The 20,125-nt window shown below is 39.7% G+C and overlaps 1 protein-coding gene across 2 annotated transcripts in view; it reads right to left on the bottom strand.

Annotated features, from left to right (window-relative positions):
- The window catches only part of SLC24A2 (solute carrier family 24 member 2), a 257,950-nt gene that overhangs the window by 91,738 nt on the left and 146,087 nt on the right, over positions 1–20,125 (bottom strand). For both annotated transcript variants that reach the window (XM_062207033.1, XM_062207034.1), the window contains exons 2-3: positions 18,088–18,126; positions 15,235–15,343 (exon numbers count right to left, since the gene is read on the bottom strand). In XM_062207033.1, the coding sequence (XP_062063017.1) occupies positions 15,235–15,343; positions 18,088–18,126 (148 nt within the window). The remainder of the gene's footprint in view (positions 1–15,234; positions 15,344–18,087; positions 18,127–20,125) is intronic.

Raw genomic sequence — 20,125 nt, 5'->3', positions numbered from 1 at the left:
ATTGGATTACTAATTATAGCATTAAATAGCAATGTACAGCACATTAAAGACAGAGATCCTACATAATTTTTTTTTCAAATTAATTAATTTTCTATGCCATTTCCATTTTAACACCAGGTTGTTTTTTTTTTTTTTTCATTTCCAATTCTCTTTATATACAGAAGATCACTTCAGTATATAATTAGCAAAGACCTCATCAGTCTGCGCCCACACAGAAACGCAAAGTATAAAAATACTGTTTCAGTACCAGTCATAGCATCACTTGGCTTTAGACGACACATTAGGGACAGATCCCACATGGGGTGTAAGTACACAGTGACTCCTGTCAGCAACTGCATTTCTAAAAGTCGAGTCCCACCACAGCATTTAAGTTTGTCTTTAGGAAGTTAGCTAGTCTGGGGCAAATACTGGCTAACATTCCCACCAAAACTTGCTTACAGAATGTGTTTTGTGAATGAATGAGTAGATGCACACACACAGCACAATAACAACAAAGCAATCTGATGTAGACCTAACATGTATATGTAAAAACAGTGCCATTTGACTGTTCACAAATGTGTGTGTGCATGCACACATGTATGGTACAGGATGATTTGAGCTCTGAGTCAACTTACAAAGGATAGCTTCATGTGGGAATTGGTTTTTTATTATTTTTATTTTTATTTATTTATTTTTTATTTGACAGGTAGAGTTATAGACAGTGAGAGAGAGAGACAGACAGAGAGAAAGGTCTTCCTTCGGTTGGTTCACACCCCAAATGGCCACTACAGCCGGTGCTGTGCCGATCTGAAGCCAGGAGCCAGGTGCCTCCTCCTGGTCTCCCATGCAGGTGCAGGGGCCCAAGCACTTGGGCCATCCTCCACTGCCTTCCTAGGCCACAGCAGAGAGCTGGACTGGAAGAGGAGCAACCAGGTCTAGAACCCGGCGCTCATATGGGATGCCAGCGCCGCAGGCGGAGGATTAACCAAGTGAGCCACGGTACCGGCCCTGGGAATTGTTTTTAATAGCGGGGCGAAGAGACCACATTTGGTGGATCTGATATGTGAGATCAGGAGAGAAGTAGACCCTTAGAGCCATTTAAGGGTTATTATTTAAAATATAATCAGTCTGAGGGGTGAATGAGTACCAGAATGCAAATCCTAGACGGAATAGCTAACTAGGAGGAATTTTCACCAGTATTGTGAGGAGGTAGATGTGCTGGCAGGCAGTTAGGTCAGGTCCTTGCTGGAATGAGAAAAGGGGAAGTCCCTCTAAGGGTGGGCACGATGATTGTTTCTGCTGAGATGCTGCCTTTAGCAGGACAAAACAACAATCTCACACCTCTGAGTCTCTAGTTTTATCATGAGAACAGAAAGACGAAGTTACCTATCCCCATCCTTCTATTTGGGTGTCTTAAAATGGGCTAGACAGGATTACAGTTCGGCCCTCTGATGGGATTTGTCCCCACCCTCTGGCTGATTGTTAGCCACTATTCTGCTCTTCCCTCAAATTGGTGCTTTTGAACTTTTAAAACTTGACAAATTTCTTGGGTCTTCCCCTCTTGGAGCCCCCCTCCTCAATGCTGTGGCAGGAGGTTTCTGACTTAAATAAATCTTGCTTTGCTCACTGTCCTGTTTTTGTGGAAATTTTTCTAGGGAAGAGAAGAACTGAGGTCTCCTGCTTCGTTGGCATTTCCAGAGCAAACTGTCTTACTATTGAATGCAAGTCATTCAAGGTGTACTCTGTTAAGTGAGGCCCTGCTATTAAACAGAGTGTCTTTGGCTTAAATGCCTTTCATTTGGGAGAAAGCACTTTTGAATGCTCTCACATCATAGATGATATTTATATAGCAATATACGTTTTGCATGGGCAACCTTTGGTAAAATGAAAGTATCTTTTCACCTTCAGTGATTGCCCTCATTCTCGAGTCTCCCATGTAATCATATCTGGGACAGCTGCCTTTTATCTCTGGGAACCTTGAGTCCTCCCTTCTGAAGAAGCTCTCTTTTGAGCCTGAGTTCCAGAGAACAAAAATGAACCTGTAACTTTATGGATGCTTCATTGTCTTTTTCCATCTTCATGCTAAATTTAAACTCAAATGCCATCAGAATCAATTTTGATACCTTTATGGCTTTCACTTCAAAGCATATCTTGAGAGACAGAAGGGGAAAAGAGAGAGGGAGAGAAGAGGAGAGCAGAAGAGAGGGAACCATTCCAATATGAAGAAGCATTTATTTCAGTAAGATAATTCACATTCCTTTAAGCCCCAAATGATATTTATTTGTAATGTGTACACACAAACTCAAAGAGGTTCAATTTCAACTATTGTTGATGTTCAAATATGGGAATAATGTTTTACTAGTCCCTAAAGAGTGGAGCTATTTAACTTGTCCTATGTTTGCTCTGTGAGAGGCATTAACAGCTTGCCCTCCTCTATCCAGGGATTTAAACTACTGTCATCTTATTAAACTATGGCCAGCAGATTGGATTTTATTCTTCTCCTGTGAAGATTTTCACTCCTGTTGCCTATTCACTTATCAAGCTGAGTTTGCACACAAACATCTTTCTTGCTAATTTCAACTGATGTACAACTTGGGACAGAAAGAAAGGTTATAATACTGCTTTTCAGGGACACTCTCTCCACATTTTGAATGAAATAGGCAGAAAATGAATTTCTTTTGAGATCAAATGAAAAATTTATGAAAGCTCATTTTGAAGCCTTTTTTTAAAAATAGAAGCTGGGAGAAAATAACAAGCTCTTGTGTTTGGTGAGAAAAAAATAAAACCCAGAAAGCAAGTGAAAGTTTAATCTTATTGTCAGCTCCAAGCTCACATTCAATGTATATGTTACAGATTTGGAATGACTTTAGGGAAAAATGAGACATATGGCTCTGCGTACAGAGATGGGCATGTGTGGCTATAGATGCGAGTCCTGTGCAGGTGGAAAGCATTCCACGTTTGAAGTCAAGTTTCAGAGCTGGATGACTATGAACAAGTCATGCCACATCTCTGAACCCCGGTTTCTTTAGGGGTAAGGCACACACAAGAATCTTCAGTCAGTGTTGTGAGAATTATGTGCAATACAATTAGATACATGGCACAGGGCAGGTACTCAAGCAATCCTACTCTCTTGATTTCCTTCATCTTCTTGTAGGCCCCAGCTGCTTTTGCTTAAATCACATATATACACAGATATGGACACACACACACACAGACACACACACACCTACACATCCCCAGCACCCAACAAAGCCACTGCTAGAATGTGAGTTCAGCAGGCTAGCAACTATATGCCTGCTCACCTCCAAGGAGTCCCCATTTGGGCAGGGCCAACAATATATAGTTTTGGGCCCCCTTGAGCCAGTCAGTTCCTCTGCTTGTTCACACTCCTCATCTGCTTTGAGAACCTGCTCTCAAAGCTCGATTTCTTTAGATCCCTTCCCTGATGGCTTTTCTATTGGGTTCACACAAGGATATGCATTTCCTCAAGATCTGGCAAGCTGACCTCAACAGCACTGAGTGCACACTCCATGCCAGCCACAGTACTTGTGCCGTGCCCACACCAGGGTGTTTATGATGTGATGTTGCACTTATATGCTCTTTGCACTTTAGCAAGAAGGGTCTTGTTTCTTCAAACAGGTGATTTCTAATGCTCCAGGAAGCCCCTCTTCTGTCCCCCAGAGTTCTTCACCAAGAGCAATTCCACACCCTATTCCGGGGATCCTCTCGAGGACTGCCTCAGGGGACCCTGACATGTGTCTGGTTCAGTCTTTCCTCACTTCTGCTAGTACTTTATCCAGAGTGTCTAACAGCTGCTGCTGCTTTTTTGACTGCTGTTTTTCACAAGTGTTTTGTCCTTCTTGTTTAGTATATATAAATTTGCAAGTCAAGTTTGAAGTACTATGAGATATCTCTTTTGGATTTCAATTAGAATTGAATTGCATTTAGAATTTAATTTGAGAGAATGGATCTTTTATAATACATTGACAATTATTTTGGTTTTAAAATGTTCTTTGGAAATTATTATTTTAAAAATTTCTTTTGGGTTAGGCCTTGGTACTTTGTGGTTTTGTTGCATTTAAAGGGGGGGATCTTTATTTCTTTTAGACTCATTATTGCTGATCTATAAGAAGGAACTTGAATTAGGCTCACTGATAAAGGGCCTGACATGAGTGAACTTTTAATAGTTCTAATGGTTTGAAAATTTATTTACCCTTCTGTTTGGGAGAATTCCTTTGAATAAAGGGCTCTGCTAGAGAAAAATAGTTTTAAAGCTTATGATTTTGTGTATAGGGAAGATGCTGAAAAAAAGAGATATTTGTTACTCATTTGTGAGGCTTTTACAATCAAGATGTTCTGGAATTCAGGTCACCAAAGCCAGACACTTGCTTTCCATTGTCTGAGCAAAGGCTGACAAGGCATGGGTAGAGATGGCATCAAGTTGTCACAATCACTATCAGAGAGAGAAACAAGGGAGCGAACTGTCTTGCAGAAAGACAGGGGAGGGCTCTCAGGAGACACCCCAACCAATCTGAGCAAAGATAACATAAATGTGTTGGCTGGAAAATAACCACCACAGAGACCAGCTCTGATGATGTGAAGTGAGCTTATGACGGGGAAAATGTGCCTGTCTTCTAACCGCAAATAAGGCAGGTATTATGTTATGAGGATGGTGTCATTTTCAGACATCTCATTCCAGGATTCTGCAGGTTTTTTTCATGAAAACCAGCTCAAGAGAATTGCATATCAGGCATGGGGATCTGCGGTTGTCCTAACCTGCCTCAGCCCTGTAGGTAAATAATTTGTTAGTTCAATAACAGGCCCAGCAGGCAAAGTAATATCCCTATTTCTGTGTTTCTTAAGGTATCTAGAGCACTTATTTGATAAATATTGATAGTTGTAATAAAATTACAAAATGATAAAAATAATGAAAAATATGTAAGTCAAAATTTGAATCTTCACAAGGAAGAGTATCCAATAGCTTATAGAAGCTAAATGAGGAGAGCTGCTTCTGTTTTCTTCTCCAACTCATTGTAACATCAAATTATGTGGTAGATGCTATTTTACAAGTGTTTGAATTTGTATAATGAAGAATCAATTGAAGCAGTAAACTTCTTAGGATCCTATAGTGATAATAATTTTTTTTGACATGTGAAATTAAGCCTAAGAAATACAATAAATGAAAACCAACAATATATAGAAGGAACAGAAAAGAAAGGAAATGAAAGAAGAAAGTATTTGGAAGGTAAAGAGGAACAAAGGGACAGGAGAACTCATTAAGAAGCAGAGAGGCAGAGAGCAAATATTTCCCATTGCACCAGACTCCCTTACTCAAGGGAGATTTATTTAATCATCCAACAAATATAGATCAAGCACCTACTAAATGTCAGTGCTGTGCAAGAGGCTGGGGATACAATGGTGGCCAAACCAGACGTGACTGCCATTTACCATTGCAAGATAACCATTAATTAATTAGGATTTTTTGGTCACAACCAAGGAGTTCTTTGTCAGGACACAGATTAAGAATATCCACATGACTAGAAACACACAGTTCCCTGGCAGAAAAATTAGAAAAGTGAGTACCCATTCAGTTCACTCAGCAAATATGAGTATGTGTCAGGGAACACTTATGGTAAGCATGGAGCATAGAGCAGAGCCTGCCTCAGGTCCTTCCCTGTTGGAGACACAGGGTCAAGACCAGCAGAAAATGACAGGTGCATTTAGGGTGGTAAATGTTATGGGGAAAGAGCAGGGAAGGGACAATTGAGAATGCTGATTTATTATCTTTGATTTTGATATTATTCCCGGGTTGGCTGAGTAAAGCCCTTCTGATCTGTTGACATTTGCAGGTGACTTGAAGGAAGCTCTAGAGCCATTTGGATATCTGTAGGAAGAGGGAACATGTGCAGAGGCTGTCGTGTGCTTGCAGTTTGTGAGAGGGAGCTTCTAGGCAGCCGGAGAGGTAGAACAAAGGGAATGGCTCATGAACAGAAAGAGAGAAAGGAAGGAGAGGAGGAGGGAATAGCCCAGGAGGGGAACAATTTGGGGCAGACAGGCAAATCACAGGGGCTTCAGGGCCACTGTAAGGGTTAGGGCCTTTAATGTTAGCAAGATGGTTTCAAGAAGAGGTGGGACATAATTTCACTTAAATTTTAAGGGACTTGAGGTTCTTAGATAACAAGTTTTGGGGCATGCCTTTTTTAGGGGCGCACTCAGGGTCATTGTATAAAAGTTGGATCCAATAGAAAACACTTCAAAGGGAGAGGGAAGGAAAACCTTCCATGTCTTCCTAGTAAATTAGAGACTTGAAAAGATAGTAGGAAAGGAGGAAGAAGGTGAACACATTTGACCTGACCTTCACTGGGGCCTGCTGTGGAGTTACATGGTATGATTTTGGGAAAATTTTTGTCCCGCGTCTGTCTCTCTCTTTTTAAAACTTTTATTTAATGAATATCAATTTCCAAAGTACAGCTTATGGATTACAATGGCTCCCCCCCCCCATAACTTCCCTCCCACCCGCAACCCTCCCCTTTCCTGCTCCCTCTCCCCTTCATCCTTTTTTTTTCTTCTTTTCTTTTCTTTTTTTTTTGACAGGCAGAGTGGATAGTGAGAGAGAGAGAGACAGAGAGAAAGGTCTTCCTTTTTGCCATTGGTTCACCCTCCAATGGCCGCTGCGGCCGGCGCATCGTGCTGATCTGAAGGCAGGAGCCAGGTGCTTCTCCTGGTCTCCCATGGGGTGCAGGGCCCAAGGACTTGGGCCATCCTCCATTGCCTTCCCAGGCCATAGCAGAGAGCTGGCCTGGAAGAGGGGCAACCGGGATAGAATCCGGCGCCCCGACCGGGACTAGAACCTGGTGTGCCGGCGCCGCAAGGTGGAAGATTAGCCTGTTGAACCACGGCGCCGGCCCCCCACGTCTGTCTCATCTGAGAACTATAGTGTTGGCAGGGAACCACCTATGAGAGGGTCAAGCTGCAGGAATGCCTAGAGCGACCTAGGTTGGAAGCCTGACTACATCATGTTAGAACTGCGACCTGTGGCAAGGTAGAAATTCACTTTGGGGCTACTGTTTCCTTATCTGTAAAATGGGGACAACAGATCCTCACGCACCAGCTTGCCCAGAGACTTGAGTGAGATAAAGTCTGCACAGCACAGTACTTGGTACCTAGTAAGTGTTCTCATATGATGACTTTTATCTTGTGTAAATAACATGTGGAGGAAATCAGGTTCTATCTTGAGGTCATTTTCCATCCTTTCTTGATAACAACAGTTACCTCTTTTTTTTTTTTTTTTTTTTTTGACAGGCAGAGTTAGACAGTGAGAGAGAGAGACAGAGAGAAAGGTCTTCCTTTTCCGTTGGTTCACCCCCAAGTGGACGCTATGGCTGGCGCATTGTGGCCAGCGTGCTGTGCCGATCTGAAGCCAGGAGCCAGGTGCTTCCTCCTGGTCTCCCATGCAGGTGCAGGGCCCAAGGACCTGGGCCATCCTCCACTGCACTCCCAGGCCACAGAAGAGAGCTGAACTGGAAGAGGAGTAACTGGGACAGAATCCAGCGCCCTGACTGGGACTAGAACCCGGTGTGCTGGTGCCGCAGGTGGAAGATTAGCCTATTGAGCCATGGCACCGGCCAACAGTTACCTCTTAACCATAACTTATTCTCTGCCAGGCCTTGTCTAAAGTATTTCTGATATAGTAGCTCATATATTCCTAAAACAACTATATGATGGAGGTATTTTATTATTCTCATCCTATAAATGAGGAGGCTGAGACACAGAGAGAGTAAACAAACCATCCAAAGTTACACACCTAGTAAAGGTTGGAGCTGGGAGTGGAAGTCATGGGATCTGATTCCAGAGGCAACACACACTGTTATCTAAGTCTGTGTTAGAATTCCTCATCGATGACTCCCTGCTTCAGTTCTTTATAAAGGACAGGAGACAATTCCTGTCTCCTGAATCATATATGGGATGTTATGTGTTTGGTTCCCCACTACTCAGCAGTAGGAGAATGGCTTTGGAACAGTTCAGCGTTGGTGTAGGTATGACAACCACCTGGGCAGGCCACCAAACTTCTCTGGCCTCAGTATTCCTCTATGAAGTAGAGATGACATTCATATGATATCATAGACAAGTGTTCACTAAGTAGAAGCTTGATTGTCAACAATAATGATACATTGTGTTCAGTAAAAATACTATGACACAACAGACCATTTATTTTAAATAATTTACTACTTCTTTGGTCAAAGTGGTAATTTTCAGTCTCTGAATTTTTGTTATTTGCCTTGTGGTCACTGGGACTGATCATCAGAAAGACTATTACTCCTTTCTCTGAAGACATTGGGAGAGAGGCATATACACCTGCCTACCTGACATGCCTGTTCCTTTCTGGAGATGTGAGCCTGGGTTGCAGGAATTTGTAGGACAGTTTAAGACCAAACATTGTACCATTCTCACTTCCTTAAATTACAGTGAATGAAAAACAAGACCAGCAGAGACTGAAGGATGGGAGAGATGGAAGATGTCATAATTTTTTATTTCTTTTGCTATTCTTTTCTCCTTGATGTAAGTCTTGAGCATCTTTATCCCTAGCACTGCACTTTCTCTCTCTTGCTCCATATCAGAGAGAGCAGAGAATTAAAAAACATTTCTTCCTGGCAAATAAGTCACTTCAAGTCTTCCTAATAATAACAGCAATGACATCAGCTGAGGCAATAATAATAATAATAATAATAATGTTATAGACACTGTTTGCTGCTTTCCTATTACTGCTTCTTACTAACCAAGAATGCCCTGATTTTACTGGAGGAGGGGGCATTGAGCCTGGTTCTTGTTCCTTTGGAAATTAGTCTACACAGCCCCATTCTGGCCCATGTTATGTAAGTGAAACATTATTGTTTGTTTCTGATTCAAAAAAGACAGCTTTGTTGTATCCTCCATCTCACTTCTTTCTGTGTAGAATACAGTTGTGTGTGGGGGAGGTGGTTGGAGAAGGGAAGTAGCTGCCGTCATACAAGGGTGAAGATGAGAGACAAATGCTTTTGATGGAAAAATGAAAAAGCAGAATGAATGTGAGACCTTAATATCAGAAACTTGGGCTGCTTACTATTGGGCTTCTTGCTATATAAGAATACAATTCTTAAAAAACTATTAAGCAAAGAAGTTGGATTCTATGACATGACACTGAACATAATAATAACTGAAATATAATTACTGGGGCTGACATTTGGCTTAGCAGTTAGGCTACTAGTGGGGATGCCTGCATCCCATACTGGAGTGCCCTGGTTCAAGTTCTAGCTCTGTTCCTGATTGCAGCTGCCAGCTAATATGCACAGTTGGAGGCAGCAGGTTATGGCTCAGCGGTTTGGGTCCCTGTCACTATTGTGAGGGGTATGGATTGAGTTCCCTCCCAACTTTGGTCTGGCCCAACCCTGATATTGTCAGCATTTGGGGAATGTACCAGAAGATGGGAAATCTCTCTGCCTCTTTCTTTCTGTGTCATAAATAAGTAAGTAAATAAATAAGTAAAATTTCCAATAGTTCCAGAGCTCTCATTATATGGTTTTTTATATTATTGCATTGAATCCTCACTATAAATTTCTGATAGTAAAATTCCCATTATCCCATTTTACAGATGAGGAAACCATGATTCTGTGGTTTAATAATACTAATCACACATTTATGCTGGTGATAATGTCATTATCTCATTTTTCCAGTAGAATCCAAGGCCCAAAGAGGACTGGACTCAAAGTTTTAGAGCAAGAGGTTGGGGCAGTGTTTGAACCCAGGCAGCCTGACTGTTGAACCACATGCTGATTAGGTATACAACATGGTCAAATTGTAATGCTACTCTGCCTGTCTTGTTCTTATGTCACTCTCTCCATTACCATCACCCAGTCATTTGGCTGTCTCAGTTTTGTAGAATTGGCAATGGGGTTCCATTTCCTGTGTAGGATAGTCCATAAGTCACCCTGAACAGATAGGTCAACAGTAAGAGAGGGCAAAAAAACTTAAGCAAAGCTGAATGACCTGCTGACTGACAAGGGTGGCTACAATTCAAGGTATCAGGGCTGTGATGGAGGAGCTGAGGGTGAGGTAGGTCTTACTGCAAAGGCATATGTATGGGAAATCCACACCTTATGGATTGAATGTGACCAGGCATAGTTCTGAGCTGTTGGGATTTAGCTGATTTCTATAGTAGGAGAATAGGGAATGCCAGGTTGGACATGAGGTTACAGAGAGATGCAGAATAGCACAAATAGCATAAGAACTACAAACAACCTTTGAGTCAAGTGGGCAGGAGGTTCAGTTCTGGCTCTTCTGCTAACTTCCTGTGTTGCCTCAGTGAGGCAAGACATAGGCTCTTTATATGGAAATGTTCTTTGAATGATGGGGCTTGGCTCGTGTAAAGATGAAATGTGATGGTTTATGTAAAACCTTCAGCATAGTGCCTGGCCTAAGTGTTGGAACCCTGCAAATGTTAGTTGGGTGTATTATTATGACAAACAGATAGAAGTTACTTCTCACTCCAACATCCTTGTTTTAGGTCCTAAAGTTGTATACGTGGGTAATTATAATGGCTTGTTTAGAGAAAATGTTAAAATGAATATAAGACACTAATTTTATAAAATTATAATTTTATAAAATAAAATATTTATTCTAACCATTCATACAGGTCTTGGGCAGATTCCTTCTTTTCATGAATAATATGCTGTTCAGAATTTTGTGTCATTGGCAAGGCCCTGCTCAGCTTTGTTTGAACTAAACATTCAGTGGGTAGGCTGACTGTAGCTTTGTCCATTCCAACAGTGGGGTCTGCCCAAAGCATGACTGAACAATGAACAGATGAATCAATCAGGGATGTTTGTCCTTGAAATAAACAGGGTTAGAGTAAAGGTGGTTGGACAGATCTTCACTATTCCTCCCCTTGAAAGGCAGAGTCTCATTATCCTCCTTTTGGGTCTGGACTGGCCTTAGTGACTGTTTGATGGCAAGTAGAAATGACACCCTGGGATCTTCCAGGCTAGGTCATATGAAGCCTTACAGCTTCTGCTTGGGTCTCCTGGGAGGTTTACCCTTGGAACTCTTAGCTGTCAGGTAAAGTATCTGACCATATGGAAGAGTTCTATTACAACACAGAGACTTGGAGGGGTCCAGTAGAGCCTGGTCTTCCAATTGTGCCTTCAAAGGTGCCAAACATGTGAGTGAGGCCCTTTCAGATCTTTTCACCTACACCATCCACCAGATGAATACCACCAGATGACTCCCCTTGATACCCCTTGGGACTGAAGCATCACCCAGCTGATTCCTGCCCAAATTCCTGATCCACAAAATCATGTCCAATAATAATACAGTGATGTTTTTAAGCCATTAAACCTTGGGGTGCTTTGTTACACATCAGTAAATAACAAACAGAGACACTGCTGAATCTTGGGACTTATACTCAGAGACCAAACCAACCACTAATGAAGAATTTTGGCAAGGGCTCTCTCATTGGATTTTGGAAGACAAAAGCATCTGAGTGGCCAAGATTAGACAAAGGGAAGTGTATTTCCATAGACCATCTGTTCTAGGTGATGTTTTCAGATGAAGTTGAATACTTCCCTAATGAACACTAACCATGTATGACTGATGCCAGTGTACTACTCAGAGAGGCTAATGCCAGGAACATCAATGACTGTTCCTTAGTGCAATAGGGGAGCTACTGCAATGTTCATGTCATCAATTTGGTGACGTAATCTGCACACTTAGATTGTTAAAAGGTGGCAATTTGGCATGGGGATATGTGAATTAAAATGATTAGATGCAAACTAAAAGAGAGATGATTATTTCTGAAAACTGTTGGCTAATTTAATTTCATTTTTTGGGCTGTCCTTGGAATGGAAAATGGTTGTGAATTTTTTGGGGAAAAATACCAGAGCAATCTGTTTTCTTGGCTGTGTGCTATGCAGTAATTTTAAAGCATTGAAGTGCTTTCCATATTTTCTAATCACTCAAGTCCAGAACTGATTATGGTTCTCAGCATCTCAGATTCATACCACTGGAGCCCTCTACGTCTTTCAGGGAGAAGTTTCACCTTGAAAGCTGGTGCCTGGATTCAGAAGGCATATCTTGCGACAGCGGGAACAGTTAATTGCAGGACAGTTCCACAAGGCCAGGTGTTTTGGAAAATCACTGGTGACCCAACTTCATGACAGCCCTGATTTGCTTGCCTTTATCACACAGAAACAAAACAGAACCTCCCCTCCAAACAGAACAAACAAAAACTTGCCCTACCCGAAACTGAATTCTTCCAAACAAAACCCAGAAAAATTTAGTTGTTTGAGACATAGGCAGTACCATGCAAACATATGCACACCACACAGACACACACACATACGAACACAGTTATATACTACAGAAAATCTCTGTAAGGAGTCCTAAGAAATTAGTAAGACTGGTTTCATTTAGCAATAATTTGGAAACTGGAGAAAATTGGCAGTTGATTAAGGAGGAGGACATTTTTGACTATAACCTTTGGAATATTTTGAATTTATAAGTCACATGTTGTATTATTTTTCAAAATAATGAAACAGAATAATTCAAAATATGCATGTGGTACTTAAGATGTGCTAGACTATGTGTTAAATGCTTTATGTGTATTCATTCATGCTGTGATGTAGACATCATTATGTATCATCTTGATTTTACAGATGAGAAAATGGAGAAACTAAAAAGTTAAGTAACTTTTCCAAGGTCACACAATTGATAAATGCAGAACTGGGATTTGGACCTAGAAATTTGGTTCTAGAATCTGTCCTTTTAATTGCTGCATAGTACTGTCTTGCCAAAAATATACATACTTGGCCACTTGCTCATAATGGAATTGAAACATAAAAATCTTCCTTTCTTCTCTTTTATGTCTTCTAGGGCAATGGGGTGGAGAAGATGTGGGTGAAAATAAACTAATGTAACCCACCTGTAATACTGAACTATTGTTGCTTCAGAGGGCTTTTTAATTGTGTGATTGTCATGTTAATGTTATAACTTTGGTCAAGCTGATTAATATTTCTGGACCTTAGAAGAAAGTTATGTGCCAAGTACTCTGCTAAGCTTTGGGACAAGTGATAAAATATAGTCAGTGCTCTCAAGAAACCTGTATTCTGGCAGAGACAGGCAATAAACAAATACACAAACTGTGCTATGAGCAATAAAGAAAAATTAAAGGATACATTGAGAGTAGAGGATTCAGGGCCCTAGTTTATACCAGATGGTATGGAAATATCATAGATTGATGAAGAATGAGCAGAAGTAAAATAGATACAAATGGAAAGGGGAGAATGAAAGGACAAGTGTTCTGGTTGATGGAACAGCCAGTGTAAGGACTCTGAGGTGGGGAAGAGGTCTCTGAGGACATACAGGCCAGAATGCATAGAACAAGGTAAGCCAAATTGATTTTGGACCATGAGGCAGATCATGTAGACCACAGTAAGGATTTCACAATTTTCTTAAGAGCCCTGGAAGCCGCTGAAGGCTTTAAGTTGGGTGACATAACCTGATTTAATTTTAGTGAGCTTCCTTGGGCTGCTGTGTAGAAAACACATATAGATAGAGGCAATGGAAGAAGTGGAAGACCAGGTAGGAAGTTACTGTGAGAATCCAGACAAGCAATGAAGATGACTTGGAATAAAGTGGTGCAGAAGAATAGCAGTAGATAAACTTGAGATCTACATTGGTGGTACAGTATTTTATGAGAGGGGAATAATATTAGCCATGACATGTTAGTGTAAGACATGAACTTACAGGCATAAACTTTCAAAGGTAACTGTTACCACAGATGACAAAACCACGTACTGCAGAGACTTTAATTTGCCCAAAGTCACACAACTGCTGAGTGGTGAAGACAGAGTCAAGGTAGTTGGCCTGTGATCTCTCCACTCCTTTCTCTGGAGGCGAATCCCAGGGGAAAGAAAAAAAAGGCTGATGACCACGTCTAATTCCCTTGTCAAATGAACCTCCGGGTAAATGGAGTACTGATACTTAGGATGGCCTTGACTAAGGGCTACCTTTTGTAAATGTAGACCAGGATCTGTAAAGCAGAGGTACTTGGAGAATATCACAATGGTTATACAAACTCTCTGGGGGTATAACAGGAACATGTTTCATAACTGAAATGCTCTTGGCTTGGCAGTAGGAGTTAACCCCACGATTCTCATCTATTATTTGGGGTGAAAATGTGTGTCCAATGAGGGAAGATAGGACCTGGCCACCGTTGAGTTTTGTTCATGTCATCTGAATCTCTTCATTGTCTTCTCCTTGAAATCTCTTAGAAATGCTTGATATTGGGTAAGAACTCTGATTTTTCTACATGATTGACAATCAGATCCTATTTGTTCATTCAGTGGCACATACCTATTTCCCAGGCCATACTCTTCCTATGATTCCCTGTAACATCAGGCCTGGTTTTAAGGTTCAGGGATAAAGGTAGATAAAGGTAGAACAGACTTGGTTATATTTGAGTCCCTTGCTAGAGGCAAAACTCTGACATTTACTTGCCAGTAGATGTCTATCTACAGGAAAAAGTAATTTTTTAGGACACTTACACAATTAAAGAAACATGCTGTATTTGACTTCATTGTGACTGAGTGAAACAAGAAAAACAATAATGGATGCTCTGTGACAGTTCATCTGATCACCTAGTGAGGTGAACCAGGGCTTTGGGTTTCCAGGGACTGGTGTTAAGCAGTTATCTTTGAGTGGGCTATTTGGATGCTTGGATGTGCACCACCTCTCTCCCTACCCCCTAAGATTCCATACAATATTATTGTTTTGCTGTGAATATCATTCCCCAAACTACTCACCATCCTCCTAAATCATGGAATTCATTCTCTCTCTCCCCTTATTAGGTGCAAAATTTATCTTCACATATGACTTTGTTTTGAAACTTAGAAAGGATGATAAATAGAACTATTACTTTAGCTGAAAAGGAGAGAAACCTTTTTATTCTCCCTTCCTCACAACAACTGTATTTGTGCCAGAGGCATCAAAAGACAGACTCAGCACAGGGACCTTTCATTCTATTCCTGGTACACACAGTACCTATTATGAACCGAGCTATTGCAGGGAAAGCATGTTCAAGGACCAGGGCTCCCTCTGGCAGATGCTAAACAAGAAGATGTTAGCAGGCTTGTGTGACAAGAACACAAACATGTTTTATGACAAAAAGCATCTTGACATTCTCTTCTCCCCAAACAAACTCCCAAACCAAAGCCCAGTGTTTACCTTCGGCAAGTGGGTCAAGGGTGTGTATCATGAGCTGAAAGATGCTATTCCTCATGAGGCTGTTGTGGAGGGAGGCAGAGCTTCCACCTCTCTGGAGACGTGGCTTCGTCTGAACAGAGAAACCAAAGATACTGTTCTCAGAAACGAAAGACAAGTGCATTACAGAGAAGATCCTCACTTTGTCTGGTGGTCACTCACTTCTTTCATAAGACCACACACTATTGAACCAAAGATGTTCAAAGTACATTTCAGCCTTCTCTGAGGGAATGCCTTTCTCACATCCTTTCCTACTAAATTACTTAATTGTTTCCATTGTTTAAGAGCTTGGTAAATGCTAGGCAACATGTTGTGTGCTTCACATCCATTTTTTTATCTCAAGATGAACCCTATGAAACAGATACTGTAACTATCCTTTTAAATTAACAAGAAAATTTAGTCTCAGAGAAGTGAAATTAGGTGTCCAAGTCACACAACAAAAATAGTGAGGATAGAACACATTTCAGGTCTGCTACATTCAAAGACGCTTATCAAAAACTGGGTGGTCTCAAAAATTTTTGGATTATTGATTATATTGACAAGATTTTTCAATGTCTGTATATGAAAGGACTTCAAAAGGTTTATAGAAAATGGAATTAAGAGATAATTTTTATATAAAAATTTTAAATCCATGCATATAAAGGAGTCTTATAAAAGGTCATGGAAACTACAACTTATGCATGATTTCAACATGTGGCTGTATCATAATACACTTTGTGTTAGGTCCCTTTCTACAGACTTTTTGAAGTATCCTCATTTGTATCTATATCTGTACCTATTTTTGTGCATGTCTATGTAGATGGACACACTAAAATATGAGCATATAAAAACATTTGAAAAACAAGAAAGGCATAAAAAGTAAATGATAGAGGTGCTAATATTTTCTCCTTGCTACCCAAAGGATCATCTTGCCCAGCTTCTGGGGGGCCTTGTCTCTACCCTTGGGACCACAATTCTAATCCAGAAAGCACTGTGGTCTATGTCAATAGAGGTTTGAAGAGATGGATGCTCCCATCCTGAATAGAAGTTCCTTTCTCCCCCTTGGTTAATTTTGTGCTGATTATTTCAGCAGAAGATCTCAGTGGCAACCAAACTTTATAGACAGAAAGGTTCAAGTGGGGAGAAAGTTATTGTAATACAAGGGAATTTATTTCTTATTGAACTTTCAGTCCAAAATCTTGACAAGAAAATTTTTAAGGTCAGGTAAAAATAAAACATGATTTTTCTGTTAAGTCTTCTAAATTTCTACATTATAGGGTTTTCCAAAATATTCCATCATTCCAGACCCATAAGGGGACTTCCCAAGAAAAGTACCATAAAGAGACTCCATAATAAAACACATTTAGAAAACACTATATCCTAGATCAACTCATTTTTTTTTGGCCAACTCACTTTTAGAGTTTCAAGATACACATTAGAATTGGGTCTAACACCAAAGAAATCTGGTTAACCTGGACAGTATTTCCAAATAATTGCCTAGGTTTTTAATTTTGTAAAATGCTTATTAGTTACCATGGTCCATACCTTTGGTATCAAACCTAAAAACCATAGTAAACTTGAAGTATGTATAAAATGTCAGTATGAGATACATAGAGAAATCAGACTTTCTTAGTATGATTTTATTATAATTGGGGTTCTATCCTAATATATATTGAAAATCATATCCCCAACTTAACAGGGTTTCAAGAAGAATCAGAGGGGAATTACTGGTGCCTCGATGGTGCTAAGATCATGAGCTCCACAAAGAAAGAGACTGTCTGTATTCTCAGCCTCGTATGGGAACTGGTATAGCCTACAGGTTTTCAATGAATGTCGTAAATCTTTGCTCTGAGCATTACAAAAGGGAGGATTGGGTCATTTGTATTGTCATCATTAGTCTTTTCAGCTTTAAAAGCATTTAAAATGCATTTTATTATTTAGTAACAGAGGGTTCAGATGATTAAGGTTCAACATATTTTAGGGGCAAGGTTAGGAGATTTGACTAAAGTTGAAATGTAATCACTATTTGTTGACTGATCATGAAAACTCTGAAGGTCTTTTTCTTGCCATGCTGTGCAATCTGAAATGTGATGTGTTAATTGGGTAGGAACTGGAAAACGTGCTAACCACTATTACTATGGTCCTTATTTTGGGAAACTAGAAAAATGGCTGTGGACATATTCATTAGACTAGGATAATTTCTATGGAAGAATTTAAAGCATTCTTTTGAACATTATATTTAAATTGAATATATCGTTCTCATGCAGAATTTCTTTTGATGGGACTAAAAGAAATTTCTAATAAAAGTATATGTATGCAGATACACAAAGAAAACACACGTCAAGCATTAGATCCAATGCCATGCCCAAATAACAGCTCAACATCCCTTGGAATATAATTTAGAAATATCTCACTCTTTCAACTCCAGTCACAGTTCATGTCAACCAGAAGACAGAATTCAAACTTTTGAAACTTAGAGCCAGAAATAATTTGTCAGTGCATGTCAGAGTTCATTGTCACTAATTGTAGGACACAGTTCTTTCTTTCTTTCTTTCTTTCTTTCTTTCTTTCTTTCTTTCTTTCTTTCTTTCTTTCTTTCTTTCTTTCTTTCATATATATATATATATATATATATATATATATATATATATATATATATACTGGGTATATACAGTATATATCATACACAGGAGTGGAAAAAAAAGAAGAGTGGGTTAAACCACTTATTCCAAGGGAGAGGATGATTTGTTGAGCACGAATGCCCCTCTGCCTCCCAACCCTGCCCCCACACTTTCCACAGGCACAAAAACAGGTACAGACAGGGCCACTGCTTCCTACCGGTAGAGCTGGTTCATCTTTATCCCTGGTTGTAGATGACTGCATAAGAAGAAAAGGCAAAAAACAAAGAACAAAAAAATAAATAACAAACAAATTGCATATAGGGTTTACATTTACTGACATGTATAAATATAAAGATTTGATTTCTGCTGTTCCCAGGATGAATTTATGATAAAACAGAAGGTATACATTTCTAGCCAATATTTAATGGCTTATTGAAGCACATGATCCATTTTCATGAAAAGTCAAAGTTGAATAGCCCACCAAAATACCCAGGAATAGAGGGCAGTTAAATAAATTATGCTCTAACTGTGGAGTAGACCCCATGTGATAATTAAAATGAACAAAGTATGAATACATCCTAACATGGAAAATAGCCAAAGTATATTGTTAAGTGAAAACAAATATTTTAAAACCTTATTTTATTATTGCTTTATTTCATAAGAGAAAATAATAGTACTTCAGCATTTGTAGTTAGTGTTATCAGTGGTATTGTTGGGGCAGGCATTATAAGGAAGTGTTGTTTTCCATATGTTTTGGAGAGAGTTAGCATTCATTGCCCATACTGGTGAACCAAAAAAAACCTGAAGCAGTTAGGTCACTGAATTAAGACCAGAATCATCCCACATGGCATTAAGATACTCCATGTTTTCCCCTTTCCCCACTACCTTCAATTTTCTATTCTAAAATAGAAACCTCCATCTAGTTGAGCAAGGTTGATTAGAACACAAGGACATGTGAGGCTCTGGTCATCTGTTGGGAGAAAACACAACTCAGACAAGGGGACAGTAGAATTCTACCAAAATGAACTGAATGGCTTTGCTTCCTCAACTAAACATGAACTTTTATTTATTTTTTATTTTTTATTTTTATTTTTTTACAGAATTGGGACTCTTCACTGTGATCTTTCCAATGGTGTACAGGTACCTTATGAATTTCCTTATGTTTAGACCACTCCCTTTGTTATATCACCTCAACTACATGTGCTTATAGCAAGAACCAACCTGAGTCTTCGCTCTCTCTTGCCTTCTGGTCCTCCCCATTATATTCTTAGCCCGTGTGCAACTTCAGGAATAGTCACACACCCAGGGAAGACTGCACAGGGCAGAGCTGTCTTAAAAATTTCATAGGTTCTAGGCTTTCCTTTTTAGGTTCTGTTTCACCTGTCATACAAAGAATGTAGAGATGCCTTCACATATCACAAAAAATATACATTTTGTATAAAAAAGGAAAGGAGTTTTATAATTTAGTATTTCAAATGAGTTGTGTGCACCTTATTTATGTTTGACATGCCTAAAATCTTGGAAGGTGATAAAATCAAATCCATAATTGTTTTATGTTTAGTATTTAAATTTGATTGTCTTATACCTTTTAAGCATTAGATATTTAGTTGTCCTATAACTTTTAAGCTATAAGACAACTAAATTTAATATTTAATGAGGTTGATATTAAAAATATCATGTACATTCAAGTAAAAATCTCTTAATCTTGATTTTTTTTTTTTTAGTAGAGATGTATTTTTGGACTTTGTAGTCACTACCAATGTATTTCCCCCGCCTCTGGCTCCAAACATTTTTATAGACTCTTGAAGAACTTGGGAGTCTCAGACAAAGACAGAAGGGCTCTGGGTTGGTGATATTTTCATAGCACAGCCTGAGGATATTACGAAATTTGCCATAATTCTATTACTTGGAGCTCTAGCTCTGTGGCTTGTATGAAAACACAAATCAGAAAATACCTCTGAATCCTTAGCTCCCAAGAACATCTTTGGAACTGGAGTGGACTTGAAACTGTCTTTTGATTTCCCTCTTTGCTTAGAAAGACACCGTATGATGCTGCTCCTCTCTGGCAAATTCTTTCATTGCCTCCCCATCTACATCAGACAGTTCAACAAATGGCCCCGCACTCTACAGAATAATCCCCCAGGGAAATTTTCCGGTGCAGCGAGCTCAGCCTTTGCACATACATTGAGATGAACTGTCAGAGCTTGCCTTTTCAGTTAGCAAATTTACACCTTATGGCTAAATGAGAGACAAAT

Source organism: Lepus europaeus, chromosome 12 (assembly GCF_033115175.1).
Source record: "Lepus europaeus isolate LE1 chromosome 12, mLepTim1.pri, whole genome shotgun sequence".
Lineage (NCBI taxonomy): Eukaryota > Metazoa > Chordata > Mammalia > Lagomorpha > Leporidae > Lepus > Lepus europaeus.
This window is presented reverse-complemented; position numbering and strand designations above follow the sequence as displayed.